Source organism: Pithys albifrons, chromosome 6 (assembly GCF_047495875.1).
Source record: "Pithys albifrons albifrons isolate INPA30051 chromosome 6, PitAlb_v1, whole genome shotgun sequence".
In the NCBI taxonomy this organism is placed as follows: Eukaryota; Metazoa; Chordata; class Aves; order Passeriformes; family Thamnophilidae; genus Pithys; species Pithys albifrons.
Genome location: NC_092463.1, coordinates 34,372,276 through 34,389,987, shown reverse-complemented (window position 1 = coordinate 34,389,987; position 17,712 = coordinate 34,372,276). Strand labels below are relative to the sequence as shown.

The following is a 17,712-nucleotide window of genomic DNA, read 5'->3' as shown; positions in this document are numbered from 1 at the left end:
TCCTTCACTGTGATGGAAAAGACACTGTGGTAGGCAAAGGAAATCATAAAATTGTTTCCTATGGAGGCAGGAGATCTCTGCCTCCACACATTCTGTGTTAGCCAGGGAAGCTTCATTGAAGGGAGCACCTCCCACTCCAAACAGCAGCATTTGGCAGGATGTTGTGAAGCAAAGGTTCTCTCCCTGCCATGGGTATTCATTTGGCAAGTGCAGGGTAGGAGCGTGCTACAGCTACTTATTGTTTCCTCTCAGAGTACCTTGTGTAAAGCAAACCACACACTCCCACCTTGAAACTATGCACATAATATGGAGCCTGAAGAGGATCTGAAGAACTCACTACAAGAGCAATACAGGCACCAGATTTCCCTGTAGGCTATACTGTATATACCCAGTTTACTTCAAAAGGGACAGAATGCAGGATGGAATTACCTCAGCAGGAATGTTCTTGAACTCATTTAGACAGTTCAGGATAATGTTATCCCCATCATTTTTTGCTGCCACTCCAGACTCATTGACACACTTCAGGAGCTGCCGGATCTCACTGTACTTCTGCTGCTTCACAAGCTGCTTGGCCACTTTGCTGTACACTTCTGTAGCCTCCAGCTGGAAGTCCTAGAGGTAGTTGAAACATCAGAGCAACACATTTAATGTTCTCAACAGGTTTTCTCACAGCAAGTCTACAGAACTGAGACAATCTCTCTTAAAGACAAAATATCGCACCATGCTCCAAAAAGTCAAAGCTGCTTTGGGGCCTCTGGTTTCCCAGTCACAGCTGCTCAGGGTTGACTTAAAGGTTTGTTATAACCAGACTAATAAAAATCAATTTTTAAGAAGAGTGCTGTTACCATCTTCTTTTCAGGGGTGGCAAAAATTCAGTTTTATTTCTGCTAGCAAAAGATCTCTCCTAGGTTCCTACCCCCCTCTGCTCACTTAGTATGTTCCCAATGTATTTCTCTAGCCACCCTACCAGCAGTCACCCTTTGTGTACTCCAAGAAACAGGAGGCAACCAACCCTTGTCCATCTCCCATATGAAGGAAGAGAATAAAAATTACAGACTAATCCTGCCATGAATAAGGCAGAAAAAAAAGGATGGAAACAGAAGTGATGCTGAGCAGCTGGACTCACTGCTCCATTTTCACTGGGGGGACTGACTGCTGCTGCCAAGCAGTGCTGTTTTTCTAAGGTTCTCCCTCCCACTACAAACAGGTGTTCTGCCTCATACATCTAGGCCTGAAAGAAGGAGCAGGGCCTGCCACATCCATAAATACTCTTTCAGTTTGGAGGCTATTGAGCTATGCTGACTGATAAGCACCTCAACTTCTACAAAGATATGAGGAAGGAGAGGTCCCCAGAGAGTTTCCAGCTAACTAGCTTTGCTCTCTGAAGTCAGAACAGTACAGGGCCTTATGCATTCACTGTGTCTTTGCATGGCTGTCATGAACTGCAGAGAACTACCATGTCAGAGATCCCCACACGCATCTGTGATTGTGGTTTGCCAGCATTAAGGCTCTGAACAAGGTGCACAGCCAAGGAAAAGCCATACTCAGGAACCGCTCTGGAAATGTCCTACTGAAGCAGCATCTTAATTCCCATACCAAGTTTCCTCCAAATCCATGGACTTATAAGGCTTGAACTTGTGACTTTTCTTCACAGGAGTTTTTTCTTTTGGGGGCTTAAAATACATTTTGAAAAAAAAAAGGGAGGGGGGCTTTTGTTTAAACAATTGCTACTTGCAGGAGTTACGTTGTAATAATATTGCTTATTACATCAAATTTTCCATACCTGGATAACTCTAAATGCAATCCCAAACCCCTCCTCAATGTTTTTGCCTTCCAATATGACCTGAAAAGAGAGGCATACATAAGTCTGGGAATGCACATTCCTTTTTCATTATATACAGTTAAATAATATTAATGCAAATCCAGACTTTGCCCAGAAACCTAAAGACAATGCATTACTTCAATAGAAAACAGCATCATCTCAACAAGTACAGCAATATAGGGTCTACTGTCACACACTGATGCCCTGTGGAACATTAGGCAACTTAGAGATGGAGATGAGCTGAAGTTAAGAACGGTTAGAATAACAGCAGTATTTGCCTTGCTTCAAAATATAACAGGATGTATAGTCAAAAGGCATATTAGTATTGTGAATGAAAAATAGAGCTGTGTTTACAATAGCAGTAAGTACCTTGCAAGCAACATCCATTTTCATGTTATTATTTCCAAAGAGTGTAGGCAAGCAGGAACCTGTCATTTGAGATGTTCCTGAGCTCTCACACTGATGCAGGAATTTTGTTACTTCCATCTGCAGATCAACTGTATTGATGTGCCTAGATAGTGAAAAAATTCTGATTTTATTTTGCAATAGAGAAAGCATTGACTATTATTTATGTGAACTTACTAATTTCTTCCACACATTTCAAAAGAAGACATACTTCTAAAGAATTATTTTAGCTACTTTTTGACATTGCCTTTTGCTCAGCCAAGTCTGCAGCAATGAGATTACTTTTCAGATCTGTGCACTTAACACATTTGACAAGCTGAAGCAGATTAATTGTTCCCATTATTTCAAAGAACTGAGCCAGAGAATCTGGATCCCAAATAAATATCCACACCTGCTTTTTCACTTCATCACACACACTCCCCCCATCAGCTTTAAGTGAGAGTCTAGCCTAAAAAGAAAGGAAAAAGTCCTAAGAAAATCAAGATATTAAACCCCAAGTACAATAGAGACTTGGCTAAATTTACACTTTGATTTTTGAACACAGGGATTCAGTTATCTCTGGCACCTATAACTTGTACATAACTGAATCTTGTGCATTAACCCCAGTAGATAGCAAAACACCACAAAGCCGCTCCCTTTGTGGAGAGGAAAGGAAAAGAAAAAACTTGTGAATTGATGTATAATTGTCTATGCACTGTAGGGTTTTTGTTTGTTTTTTAAATTAATGGAAGGTAATATGATATTCAGATATATTTTTAGTAGAAACAATCACCCATCTTCTGGGTTGGGTTGACGGGGAAAAAAGTGATGGGAATCCTATACTTGTAACTACATAAAAGTCAGATTTGGGTCAAGCACAACCAGCATGTGTTAAATGGAACCAATAAAAAAGGAGTCTAAAGCCTGGACTACACTCTCCTATAACTTAGCTTCTTGTTTATAGATACCTTGACACATCTGTAGCAGACATTTTCTTCCGAAAAGTGAATGCAATTTTTTTCCTTCCTGCATTTCTTGAGATCTCCTGCAGATAGACTTTGAGGTGGTCCTTGATCTTTAGAAGCCATGTCTGTTTTCCTCCCAGTTCAGTGTAAGACTTTGCTCCATGAGTGAAAAATCTGATGCAGGTCATGGCAGCACGGACATGATCCTGGAAGAAATGTACTGAAGACTCAGATAGACCAAAGGATACCACTTTCACTAAAGGCTGACTGTACTAAAGTGGTCACATAAAGCAGGCAATGCTCTGTTTTCTTTAAAGCATAGTTATGCTACCACAATGAGTAGCAGGTCAGCTTCAGTGAGGCTCAGGCCTTTCTATCTGCTTTTAGGACCATAAAGGAGCAAAAATATACTTGTCCTAGGTGCAGATTTACACTGAAGTAAATGACCACAAGTCTGACAATATTCAGCATTTCACTGAAGAGATGGCACCGTCCCTCAACTTACATTCATGAACTGTTGCAGCTCATACAGAATATGGTAATAGTTCTTCCTTTGCAAGTATTTGCAGGCTGCAATCAAATAGACTCCCCAGCTCTCCAATCCTGGATCAATGGTTTCCAGCAAGTTTTCCAGCATATGCAGTTTCCCACTTTCATAACTTGGAATGAAGATCCCTTCAATAAACACTTCTGATGGGGATTCCTACACAAAGAGAAAGCAGCTCGAAGCAAATCTACTGTAGCTTATTTTCCTGATGCAACATAAAGGAGTATTAAGTGTCAGAGATCATAAAATTAATGAGTAATTTATACTGAAAGGGGTCTTAGTCACTGAAATTATGCCACAAACATTGCAAAAATATCCAAATTTTCTTTAAAAGCAAATTTAAACTGATATAAAGGACATTTGACAAGGAAATTTTCCATGTCCTCTGAACTGTATGACAACAGTGAGCATTTTTTAAAAAAAGACGAAGTGCTATTAATGCAAAACCTCTACAAAATAAAAAAAACCAATGTTTTCTCCTCTCTAGAAACTCCTGTTTCAACACTATGTGTAACAGAGATCAAATACAAGATGTAAAGATCAAAGGAGATTTTTTGTGTCCCTGAATTGTCAGTCACTGGATACTTCGTATAACAACATTCAGGACCTCAGAAGACTGGGCAGAAAACCACCCAGAATGCTTCATGATGCTCATTACCATTTTTCAAATTTCAGTTTCATGATGGCAAATTTAATTACCCACCTTATTTAACAAGTGAAGCAGTGCTTCTCTCATACAGTCATGCCTCATGTAAAAGCTTATTATTGCCAGATTAGTGCCATAACTATGTAAATAGAACAAGCACTCCTGATAGTAGCTGTTGTGTTGAATCTTCCCCTCACACATCATCTCCAGAGACAGACTTTTTGTTCTCAGTGTTGCTTCAAGTTCCCTCAATGTGGCAAAGTAATCATCATCCTGCCGTTAACACAAGAATCAACAATAGGTGGTGAGCAAGAGAAAAATTTTCTTCCCAGTTAGGTCTTGTCACTCAGGTCTAAAACATTTCTGTTATTGTTTTGAAAACAGATAATGCTTTAGAGAAGTTAGAATCCAGTAATGGTTTTTACAAACACTAGATTGGAACCCTGCTATACACAGAGGTGCTGCATGTTGCTGTTGCCAGAATGGCTGTTTCCAAGAACAAGTAATTCCACTGTCAACAGCTACTTGGATCGTCAAGTTCAAACATGTTTTTATTCCTCTAAAATATGTACTACTAAGTCATCTTTAATCATTATGATTCTGCAGTTACTTAGCCCTAAAAGTAGTTTTTGGTCCCCAATGAGAACTTTCAGAGCTGATCTTAAACCATGTAATATTGGTTTTTGGTAAGAAAAGAAGATTGGGACACCATTGAAATTTTCCTTTGAATTCCTGCAAAGTTATCAGAATTTCAGTAGAAAAACTGCATCATTGCAGCATCACAATATGTTGCAGGGATTGAGTTGAGCTTCCTCAAACTGTAGTAATAACATGTTACGTGGTACAGCTTCTTTTCCCTCCACAAAGTATGCCCCAAATTACTATAAAATCCTGTGATCTGATTCTCAGCCACCACTTCACTGTTATGAAACAGCTAACAAACTTCTCCACAATATTCAGTTTGCAATATGCAATCATAGCAAAAAAAGAAAAAAACCCCTATCACCTGACATTGCAACATGCATTACTGTAAGATGTGCATTAAAACATCATTACTTGGCTTTGCCGTAGCTCTTAAGAGCAGACAGAAGAGATTCTTACTGCAATGAGTATTGGCTTCACTGTAGCCTCCAGGTACTGTATCACATCCTGGACAAGCCTCGAACCGTGGTTCAGCTGGTTTAGATCCATGGGTGGCTTTAAACATCTGTTAAACTTCTCTCTTGCTGAACTTAAATTTCCAGCTTTAAGGCAAGCCATACCCCAGGCATGCCATGCTCCACCTGGATCCAATCCAGATTTTGTAGAAACCTAAATTCAAAATCATTTGTTAATACTGCACCACAGCCCCAGCACAGAAAATAGGAAAACTGGCTTATCCCACAGTCTGTGATTGTGACCTTTCACTTCCTAGAGTACATTTCCCATTAAAAACAAACAACAACTACTGGCACAAAAGGCCAACTACCAAAACACCCATGATCCCCAAATGTGGAAGTATTTTTATGATTCAAATTTAAACTACTGTTTATCTGGGAAATTTCAGTTCTTCAGTTTTAAAACATGGCATTTTCACATCTGCTTTTCTAAAGCAGATGGTTTCCACAGAGCAGAATTCATCTGGTTTGTGGTTTTAAAAAACAACAGAAGATGCTTCATGAACCACCAGGACATTTTTTTATTTCATACAACTTTGCTGATAAAATTTATTCCTGATCTTCTTTAGTAGGCGAGCTGCTTTAAACCGTGTGCTATTTTTATTTGTGTAAGTCATCTATTTATTCATATAGGCCATCTGTTTATTACCCCTTAAAAATAATCTTTTTTGTAGTATCATAATTCTGTAATTAACAATTGCAATGCCACTAAACAGAGGATTGCAAAATCCTGGGAGCAGGAGGAGGACAGAAGATGACAAACTACATCAAAGGAGCTCTGAGGCATAGATTTGCCAACATTGCTGATTTTCAAATAAACACTTGGAAAAGGTGCCTTATTAGTGTCTGCTAAAGGATTACAGACAAATAAAATCAAACATACAAGCTTCAGAAAAAGTTCTGCCACAAAGGATGTCTCATCCCTTCTACTGATGCAAAATTCCTCCATTTAAAGACTTTCTTGCAGTTAATCCATTCCAATTCTAACTGTACCAGGAAGCAAGGTCCCTACGCTTCCCTTCCACAGCCTGCTCTGCAGCAGGACTTCTCCTTCTCAGAAAATTTTTTCTTCCTTGTTTAAAAACTTAAATCTCAGTTTGTAACTTTAAATATTGTCCATTTCACACATCACATCCATCTAAATTGAGGAGGGAGAAAAACAGAAGCCAGTACAGAGCCATTAACACTGACATCCCTCCACTGACATTACCTCTATTGCTAGTTGATAGTACTCTGCTTCCAGAAGCTGATTTCTTAGTCTTGTTACTGCTGCTGGGAGAAGAATCTGATCCAAAGATGGTATAGGACGGTAGGCAGCAGCAACCAAAATATTCAACACATCTACTTTGCTGATGTAGCTAGAGGTTAAACAAACACATACAGTTTGACTATTACCATACATTAAAGAACTTCATATTAATGACAACTCTCAGAACAGTGGTTTCTAAATACCAGTATACCAGGTTTCTCAGTCCACCATACTATCCCTACATATACTATAACACTATTTGTTATTACCTGGGGGGTTTTGCCATGTTCAGTGTAACATACTGATGGCAGAAACCAGTGTATCTGAACAAATCAAAGCAGCACATGTAAAATTATATATTACACTTGCCACCTCATATGCTTTAAAAGCTTAAGGAAGTGTAAAATGTTCACTCTCATCAAGCACAGGTTTTAAATACTGTATTAAAATATGGATTCAAAGCAGATACACAATATCAGAAATAAAATATTTACCTTAGTCTTTGTAAACCATTCCTCCCTAGTCCGAGAATTTCCTCAGTAATTATTAAGTAGTCATATTACTTGAATTTCTACTATTTGAACTCTTACATTATTCTTACATTGTGAACTTCTTGTATAAAATGTCTACAGTGCAAACACAAAACAGCCCTCCCACCCTCAACTCCCCAGTGAAAAAGGATAATGCTCTCAACAGTACCTCAATCCATCCTAGTGAAAATCTGATTAAGTCACCTGTCACAGAGAGCTAGGTCCTGGCTCCTTCCAGCTTTTACAAACATCATTTTGGCACTGAAGAGCAATTGTTTCATTATGTCCATAAGGAGACCAGCATCCACCTCAGGATTAGTGAGCCCTTGGGACAACTTGCAGCAGTGTTCGATTAGTTGGTGGCCACACACTATGCTGTCACTGTGCAGGCTAAGGATGGCAATGCACAAGGAAGAGCTGGGAGCCTGACAATTTGAGGAAAGACAGACAAATATAGGTATTGAGGTAGCTCTCCAGGGAACTGCTTATACTGGACTCTCTTTCTCACCTGCTCATAATAAAATTCACTGCGTATGATTTCATTCTCCTCTTCATTCAGGGAAAAATTCCACTCAAGTTCCATTGCCTTGGGTGTTCGCACCACTGAGGAATATTCATTATTACAAGTTCCTGCAGCAAAAAAGAAAATTCCAGGTAAAAATCATTGTACAAGATGCAAGAAAACTGGCTAAGGACACATAATGTACAGTATTCCTACGCTCTCCTACAACAGTCATCTATAATCCTCTCATTGTATCACTTCCTGCCACCATCACATGTCCAGCACAGATTACAGAAATATTTCCACTCCTCAGCAGGCTGCCAAATTGTACCTAAACTTACTATCAATGTTATCAAAAACTGGTTCCAGTAACATGTTCAAATGATTAACCTACTGGGTATCAAGCACAGGAACCTCCCTCTCTTTAGCCTCCCCTCAGTTAACTCATTAAATATTTCTCAGGAGGCAACTGGAAATATGAGAGCTGTGGGTTTTGGCTCAAAAGGGAAACGGAAAAACCAGTTGAAAAAGAAAAGCTAAATTGACTTAAATGCTTCTATCTTCTTCTTAGAATTCAGGTTATTTGAACATATAGTCCGGAAGTTTTAAGCTGAAAGATTATGAGAAGATGACCTAATTTGTAATGTTAGATTTTCATATAAAACAGTACTGCAGAAAATTGGAGTTTTGACCAAATGAACCAAGAAATTTAGGTTCTGTGAAAAGTAATTTTCTTTCCTCCAGATTAAGGAAATTCGTAACACAGAACAGCTACAAATCAAATACTGCCTGTCAACTGAGTGTAGCTGGGAATGTATAAACCCTTGGACGCTTAAGTTTGTGATCACGGTTCCAAAAAGCAATGGTTAATCTCACAATGCCAAGAAATGGAGAATAATGCCAATTTGCTACTCTTTCCCCTGATCAACTTACTTTAGAAAAAAAAACTAAATAAAAGAAGTATCTAAATTTTCTGATCTAGATTTCATATCACTTTTGAGATTAAGTAACTCCAAAACTGTAGGATGTATTAAAAACAAACAAAAAAACCCAAACCAAAACCAAATATCCCACTTACCCCATTTCTAAATTGACCTGGAAACTGTATTAACATACACAAATCAGGCTTGAAAATATTTGATAAGCCTTCTTAACAATCTCATGGGATAAGTTAGAAAAGCAAAATAAAACTCTTTCCCTCTTAAACCTGAGAATTTCCACATTGTTCTTATTCATTCTTATTGAATGGATCCTATAGGTCCAGTGCTGCATAGCAATGTTGCAAACTAAGAGAAAGATCTAACCAGAAGTAGCAGCTCAAAAACTGCATTTCAGCTGTTTCAGTCTTGAAACAAAGAAAGGAGTAAAGCAAACCTCCACAAACAGCAAGGGGAAAAATGCTCAAATATCCCACCACACTTAAAAAAGGAACAAATAAGGAAAAACATTCTCCTTTGCCTCCAATACCAGAAAAAGCAAAAACCAGTAAATATGTTCTGAGGAAAAATGGCAGAGAAAAAGTCAATGAAATTTTGTTATTATTCCTGAAGTTTTATTATATTAGACGTGGAAATTGAGGCACCAAAGAGAAATTACTACATTCACACAACTAGTGCAGCAGGAGGAACTCAGGACACAACCAGACCCATGAGGGCGCCTCATCCTGTGCTACCTCCACACAGCACAGGGTATAAAATACCACAGGACACTGCAGTGGTATTCAGAACTGTATCGTTGTGGTTTGTAAAAACAGGACCACTCAGCACAGCTCTGAAGTGGGATAATACATTCCTACTCATACCACAGACTCTCAATGACTGTTCCTAGATGCAAAGTGCATTCTCCAACTGCTGTTTTTCAGTTTCTTTCTTTTACACCCATCACATATATTCAATATTGGCTCAGACACCCCTCCTAATTCTCAATTTACATTAGTTTAGAATGCTTAGTTTCAGCCTGTACATGCATAAAACATCAGTGATATCACGTAAGTGAAGTTTTGATCATCCTTCAGCTGCAACTAGATATTTCTAGGTGTTACCAGCTTCCAGTTTCTAACTGCTAATGAAACACTTTAAAAAACTGAAGTTTAACATTACTCCATTCCTTACCTTCCACTTGGTCCTGATCTTCTTTTCTGCTGTAATAAAATAGCAGAAAGAACTGTCATGCCTACTTCAACACACTGGGGGAAACACAGTTTTAAAAGACATCAATATAGCTAGCTTTTTTGGAACACTGTTGTTTAAAAACCTAACATTGCTCCCTCCCTGTCCTCTCCAACCCACTGCCCTGCCCGTAATCTAAGAATCTGGAAGTCCAAGATCTCAGATCTGCATTGCTGTATTTCAACTGCACTAAGTAATTGGCTGGTATGACCTGCTTTAGGAACAGCATTATAGTTGCACACATCATAAAAAAATCACACTGAGAACAAGAACTGCCCAGTTTGTGGATATGTCACAGATAAAATGATTGTCTTTGGCATCCAGGTCTCTGTCCTTAAGAGGTAGTTGGTTTTAATATACAAATATAGCGAGTATAAAAACCCCCCAGGCATTAATTAATTAATTAAAACATGACAGGAGGCATTCAAGCTCACTGTTAGGCTCTGCCGACCTGATCTGGTAGATAAGCAACCATTCTGATGCAAACTGGTCCAGCTGGAAGGGACTGCACGTGCCTTTTCAGGTTCCTCTTCAGATCTGCACAGTATTGCTGTTTCCCTAGGAAGCCTGCTAACACTGCCATCATGGATACACCTACCTGCAGGCTAGCACGGAGAACAGGAAATGCACCTGAAAGTGTGGCTGGAAAGAGTCAACTTACTCTGTGATCCTGTCAAGTCTGCTCAAGGTCACAGAGAGTAAAACTCTTCTTAGCTGCACTTTTCACCAGCTGGACTACATATACACAATGAATTTCAGTCCAACTCTCAGCTAAAAGCAACCACATCATGAAAATCTGTCACCACACCTGTTCCTTTTAATAAAGGCAGTTTCCAAGCCTATCTAATCACAAACTTACATTTTAATCCCTAACAGTTCAAGGAGTCATCATCAAGGGATCATGGAAAAACACTGATATGTTCAGCAGAGTCAGTCAACACACAATGTTAATTCAGGAGCCAAGTGCACCACAAGAAATTTTGTCACACTGTAGCAGTTTGTGCTGTCTGTTTTGCATCAAAGCATTCAATTCTTACACTAATCATTAACTGATGCTTTTAAAGAACTCAAGACTTGCCGGGCCCTCTGGTCTTCTTTCCAACATGGAAAGTAAACTGAGGCAAAAGGAACATTCCCACAGCTATTAAACCTCAAAATCCCAACAGCTGGAGGCCAAAAAGCCAATGCTATTATATCATCCAGATAAATCCAAGTGCTTATGTCTCTCTCATTGCATTCATGTACTCTGCTGTGTACATACAATTGAGGAGAACTAGAACAGAAGGACTCACGTGCTTGTGTCTTGCAGCAAGCCAGGCAGATTTTCCCTGTTGCAGTAGCCATAGCATTGGTCGCACACACGAGACAGACTTTCTCTGCAAGCTTCTACCGCCATTCTCTTGGTGGAGCAAGAGCTGCACACCAGCCTCCCACAGCGCCTGCAGTGATGGCGCCTGTTAAACTGAGCAAAAAAGGTCATGGATGATCCACAAAAAATGTACTCAAGTCCCCTCCTCTATCTGTCTCCACTCATGAGTAAATTTACTCCATTTGAAGAGAGGAAACACCATGTAGGATAAGGCTTTTCAGAACTACACAATGATTGATTCTCCTGGTTACAATTCCTTTATGAAGAGGATATGGCAAAGAAAAAAAAACGAAAACCAAAACCCAAAGGCCAGTATTTAAAATATGTTTGTTGCAGTCTTGGGCTTTTCATTATCTAAATTGTCTCAATTTCGATCACAATTAGATCACCTCTTGGAAAAGTTAGAAAGCTTTAGACCATTCTTCTGATACAATCTTAGTAATTTCCAAATTCAAAAGCAACAGATGCTTTGAGAAAACAGTACTGTTTCTAAGCAGTAGAAGATAACTGACTACCAATGCACTTACAAAATGAAAAATGAGTGTTATCCCTGAGAGCACCAGTGCAGTTGCTCAAGTACTCTATGAAACAATAGGTTTTAGAAAAGTGTCACCAACAGCAAAGATTTCATTTTCTGTATTGATAATCTGAATTACATGATGACCTTGTTATTTCTTGCCAGCACAGTCAATTAGACAGGCTTTTGAAATATTAGCACTGCTGCTGTTACACATTTTTGAGATCTCATAGTTGTCTTCTTTTTGATGATCAGATCCTCTTTAGGCTCTATTACTCCACAGAACTCTGCAAGGAGCTAACTGTTGCCCACTGACTACACCAAATTGAAAACAATGGTTAAATTTTAAAGGACTGGCAATCTTGTCACGCCTACAGTGGTGCAGACAAACCTGCTTGAAGTAGCCAGTGTCTCTTAGCAGACAGATTAAGAGGAAGTGCTCATATTAAGGTCACGGTTATAGGATTGTCTGTACTTTGTTTTCGTGCCTTACCATAGTAAAGCGTTCCGTTTTGCAAACCATACATATCGTTTCAGTGTCATCAGGTATCCATTGCTGCTTTGGTGGTGGCTTCTCAGGAGGCACAAATTCTTGAGGAAACAAATTCTGCTGCAGACTTCTGTCTCTTGGACTTGCAGATATAGGTATACCTGAAACAGAGCCAGGCCAAGAAAAACATGGAATGGGATTTAAGCTGTTTGATGGCGTCTTGAGTACCAGAAAGCACTACAGACTTACTGAGGCTGTAAGATCTTTCTGGCTCACAAGATGATTACCATTATCTTTCAGCTAGGCATGGCAGAGTAATATTGTGTAAGGAATAAATATGCTTTAATCTAAGATTGTGAGACTGTAAACTTATATATTTCAATACTGATAAATGAGAGTACATACTTATTAAGAGACCTTTGCCAAAACAGTTAGAGAAATATAAGGCAACTTGTCAACATCTGTTCCTGTATCACAAGCAAAGACTTAGAGGAGGAAGAAAAAAAATACCATGGTCATTTGATATCAAAAAACAATACAGCATAAAATAGAATTGGAAGTATACCCAGTGTAGGCATCCCTGAAGACCGAGAGTTTCCCTTGTTATCTCAGGAGAGATGTGGTATGGCTAGCAACAGCACATCGCTCCCTATTCAGGTCTTTTCAGTCTAATATGGAGAAATCAGTTCAGAGAGGCAAAAGTTTAAGTCTTTGGCCTTTGGGCTCTTTAACCTTGACAATTAATACTCATTGAATCAATTTTATAACAAACTTTTAGTTTGTGTCATGTGAGTCAGTTACACGACAGGCTGATTAAAAAGTTCAACGTGTCACTGCAGCCCTGCAAGCCACCTTCTGTATACATGAACACTAAACCAAGAAAGAACAAGAATCTCCATTTGACTAAAGCTAATTCATGCTCCTCCAAGTAGATACTGGATTGCAAAGAAACATTAAAGGACAATGCATTCATTTTTGGAAAGGCTGACCATTATGAAAAAACCTGAAGAGCTACACAGCCCAATCCAAGACACTGCTGTCACTTCATGTAGGCAAGAAGGGTGTTCAAGATACAGAACCAGGAAATAGTTCAGACACGCTGAACAGTAGATCAGGATATCACTGTGCACTTCTAATTTGAGCACATCACTTGCTGAGAATCATCTATTTCTTACATGCCTTTTCATCATCAGCATCATTGTTACTGTATTTTACTTAATTTCAATTATTCAACTGTTGTTATCTCAAATCACAGGTTTTTACCCTTTTCCAATTCCCCTCCATGTCCCACCTGCGAAGGGGCTGGTGGGGGAGTGAGCAAGCAGCTGAGTTAGCTGCCCAGGTTAAACCATGACAGGCACCAAGGTCTTTACTTTACCAGTAAAGCTGACAGGAGATAGTTCTGATGATCCTGATTTGGACAATGCTTCACACTCTGATACCTGATTGAGACTTTCTTGGATACGTATCAGAGAATCTAGGACAAAGGGAAGAAAGGAAAAAAAAATTCAGAGCACAAGACTGGCCAATACATCTATCTGTTTTCAGGATTAGAGGAATCCATTCACAGAAGTATGTAAGAATATTGGCACAAAACAAGACTACCCATGTAAGTACACGTTTCTGTTTTCATGAAAATTAGTCCATGGCAATTAATGCAAAAACTATATAAATTTCAATGACCTAGAAAACAAAGAAAGGGATCCTTATCAAGGCAATGGAGTATGGACAGGTACAGGAATAATGCAGCAGAGAGTAAGTATCAGATGTGAAAACATGATGGCTCATGGCAAATATTAAATGCTTCACATTGCAGTGGAAGGAACGTATGTACTTTCAAAGTTATAGGTCATTTGGCAGGAAGAGATAGATAAGTCTGATGCTTTTATTTTAGAAGGAGCTGCACCTTTAAATCACAAAATGAAGCCAAATATGGAAACTGGCATAATGCAAGTTGGTACCATATCTGTAGGTATAAATAGATATGGATAGGTACACACATTGTTTTTAATACAGTGACACATAAGCACTGGACTGGACCTGCAGCACCCTCTGCTGTTCCAATTCTAAAACAAATGCAGAGAACCCAAGTTAACCTGGATGAAAAGGGACTGGCATACCAGAAAGGAGAACCATACTGAAAGTGTTAAACAGAACTACAAGTTTAAAAGTCTTCCATATGAAAAAAGGAATAGGATTCTGGTAGGAGAAAATACTATGCAAGAATAAGTCCCCATTCTACTTGAGGGAAGTTGCAGTTGGCTGCAGGTTTTAGAACTGCTTAAGTAATCAGCGACTTCACGTTAAATAGGAATAAAATAAAATTGATCAGAATTATACAAGAAAAGAAACCCCAAGAAGGAGTAACAGAGGAAAAGCCCAAGAAATTTTTGAAGCTGTTGGTCTTTGAAAACATCTATTTACAAGAAAGGCAAAGACTTTTAAGAACATGTTCTGGGCTAAAGGGAGACCGGAGATACACATCCAAAAATGTTGCGGAATGATTGCTGAAGTGATTCTGGGGGGATATTGGCCCCTTTTTCTAAAAGGAAAAACAGCATTCTGATAGACAGTCACCTGATCTCTTTTCTTTTAATGTGAAAGGGAAGTTGAGAGCTTTTTCTGCATACTTGGAAAGCAAATTGTTAATGTCTTCTACAGTAAAACCAATGTTCTGCTCAGCTAAGAGCTGGTGCAGTGTCTGCACAGCAACAGCTACCCAGTCCACCTTCATATTCATGAGCAGCTGTTCCAGCATGAGCAGTGGCCTTGAAGAGAGGTGGAAGTAGTTAACACGGGAGAGCTCAGGCAGAGTCAGCAGCACCTGAGACACAAGAAAAAAGTGTATGACAAAATTATACACCTTCAAATCTGTGTTTCTGTGAGATTAAAGAAACCACCACAGTAGCATATGCAAAGAATGGAATAACAGCTGGAGGCCAAAAAAAGGAGGTGCCCTTCTCAGACCTAGTCCTACTTCTGTTATAGAATTACTGAGTGGATTTGCAGAAATTACTTAGTTTCCACTTCCCATTCTATAAAACAGTGCCCCATTTCAGAGGGTATTGAAGAGAGGAAAACCTTTTGCGACCCTGTGACAAGTATGTTGTAGCAAAGTACAGCACATTCTCTTACTAAAATAAGCTTATAAAAATATATTAGCCCAATCCTTACCCTTTCAGGAAATGTTAAGAGGAGAAAATAAGAGCAATTCTCCTCTAGGTGGACAGCTAATATGGACACTTTTCAAATTAAATCATGCCTTCCAAAGGAACAAGTAAGGCAACAGGAAGCCCAGCAGAATACTGTTGTGGCACATAATGGAGCAAGCTGCTATTTATAGTCCTACACCAAAAAGGACATTAGCAAAAGCACTGCATTTTGTTTACATGTAAAGCATTCAGCGAAGGTAATCTACTGATTAATGCTTCTATTCCCCAAATGAGCACAGAACCTGTAGAGACAATGGCCATCTAGAAAAAGGAGTGATACTTTCTACCTCTGGAAGGCACTTGGGAGAAACATGAAGTGTCAAAGACCACCATTCAGGTGGGCATAATACGTAGGACACCTGGTGTTACTGACACAGAGAGTAAGTTGAGGAAACTTTCTTCTTCACTTGGGACAAAGATAGCAACTGTTCTGATAAACACCACAATTTTATTTTATTCTACCCTACCCTCTTTTAGCCTGTGTGTTCCTCCACTCCCTACAGCTCCAACACAAGACTGTTCTGTGTGTACTGGGAGTTAGAATCAGGTCATAATATGGAACTGCAAAGATGAAAAAGGGAAGAGGTGTTTTAAACCATCTCTAACTTTCCTTTGGATCCTGAAACTCAGAATCGTAGACCTGATATGGTGAAAATGCACTGGTAATACCTACAGACTTTTTCTATTATGGAAATACAATGCATTGTAAAATTACTTATACAATTCTCTACTGCTGTTAATGCCTCAGCACAGGAGTTCTCCTCACCTTGGATCCTACGCAGAGTGCCTGGATTTCACTGCGGCGGGCTGTTGTCAGACTTGCGTAGAAATGAGCTGTGAGGTAATCAGCCAAGAAGTGAGAGGCTGCCAGGTTCGGATGCTGGTCAAGGGACTGTTCACTGATGGCAAGGCAAATACCAGGGTCTCCAATTCTTTGTAAAAGCTACAAAACCAAACACAAGACCATGAAACCCTACAACACTCCCAGAAGGCAGACTTCCAAAGGCAGATTATTACCCTACAGTGTTCCAGCAAGAAAACTAATTGGGACAAGTGTCTTATATATATAAAGATGATTTAAATAATCCATTTGTAGACTACTCACTGCCTATTTTCTCCATTTATTAATCAAAATATTTTTTAAAACTAAAGTAAGCAAAAAATTAAGCAAGGAATAGGACAGAAGGTGTAGTGATCAGAAGTCTTCACTTTGCTTTGAGGGTATTTTCAAAGCTATGTAGCCTGAGAGAGCTTCCACTTTTATTTTACACTCTCTGTTATAAGCGACAGCTTCATGATTATAAACACCAAAAAAGTTCACACTTCACTGATTTGGGCACTGAAGCACATCTGACCAATTCACGTTACTAGTTTCACCTCTGGTTCTTCTACTTATGCAGCACAGACATACTTCATTATTATTTTTCAAATAAAAGGAGCCTTATATTTCCATGTAGGTGACATTAATGCCATAAGGGCCAAGAACTGGATTGCCAACCTTGATTTTTACTTAAGCAGAAGAATCGAAAACCAGGATCCTGAAAGCATATCTAAGCATCTCTTAAGGGTGGAACCAAAAAGACCATGAAAACACACAGAGAGACGGCAGGAAAGACAGTTGTCAACATATCTGACCTGTGGATATAAGGCCGAGAGAGTCTTACTATACCTGCAATGCTTTTTCCATGTCTCTCATCTCCAGTAAGTGGAGAAGGTGCTCTCGGTGAAGGTTGATCAAGTCTTCTCTTGGGACAGGATACAAATGTCCCCATTCCTCACACAACTCATAATCCTAAAGAATTTTTAAAAAAAGGTAAAATAAAAGGACAAACTCTGCCCTTCCTGATACAGCTGTCTCTTCCAAAGTTCTGACCACTCCTATCCCAAGGCACAAAGTAAATAAGTACATTGACAAGGGGGAGAATATGATAGCCAGTTTCGTCAGTCATGCCCTGCATTGAAAATATCTTATCTCACGGTATGCAAGTTGGTTTTTTAGAAAGACACTTTTAAAAACAGCCAGATTTACAGTGTTAGCATTTACTTAATAATCAAGCCTGTCTTATGCCCAAAGTAGTGCTCTTTTGAAATCTTCAAAACTGTAAAAGAAAAGAACAAGTTATAACATGTACTCTGAGGAATAACCTAAGACTT

General features: G+C 39.1%; 1 protein-coding gene across 4 annotated transcripts in view; it reads right to left on the bottom strand.

The window, feature by feature from the left end:
* Positions 1 to 17,712, bottom strand: part of ZFYVE26 (zinc finger FYVE-type containing 26) — a 47,134-nt gene that overhangs the window by 3,867 nt on the left and 25,555 nt on the right. For all 4 annotated transcript variants that reach the window (XR_011698065.1, XM_071558127.1, XM_071558126.1 and 1 more), the window contains 17 exons: positions 17,228 to 17,350; positions 16,325 to 16,501; positions 14,924 to 15,170; positions 13,725 to 13,823; positions 12,350 to 12,507; positions 11,263 to 11,432; positions 9,914 to 9,942; positions 7,809 to 7,930; positions 7,505 to 7,725; positions 6,732 to 6,879; positions 5,466 to 5,675; positions 4,422 to 4,637; positions 3,677 to 3,874; positions 3,175 to 3,377; positions 2,192 to 2,333; positions 1,784 to 1,843; positions 430 to 612 (listed from right to left, as the gene is read on the bottom strand). Coding sequence is in view for 3 of the 4 variants with exons in the window: in XM_071558127.1 (XP_071414228.1) it covers positions 430 to 612; positions 1,784 to 1,843; positions 2,192 to 2,333; positions 3,175 to 3,377; positions 3,677 to 3,874; positions 4,422 to 4,637; positions 5,466 to 5,675; positions 6,732 to 6,879; positions 7,505 to 7,725; positions 7,809 to 7,930; positions 9,914 to 9,942; positions 11,263 to 11,432; positions 12,350 to 12,507; positions 13,725 to 13,823; positions 14,924 to 15,170; positions 16,325 to 16,501; positions 17,228 to 17,350 (2,706 nt within the window). In the remaining variant the exon portion in view is untranslated. The remainder of the gene's footprint in view (positions 1 to 429; positions 613 to 1,783; positions 1,844 to 2,191; positions 2,334 to 3,174; positions 3,378 to 3,676; positions 3,875 to 4,421; positions 4,638 to 5,465; positions 5,676 to 6,731; positions 6,880 to 7,504; positions 7,726 to 7,808; positions 7,931 to 9,913; positions 9,943 to 11,262; positions 11,433 to 12,349; positions 12,508 to 13,724; positions 13,824 to 14,923; positions 15,171 to 16,324; positions 16,502 to 17,227; positions 17,351 to 17,712) is intronic.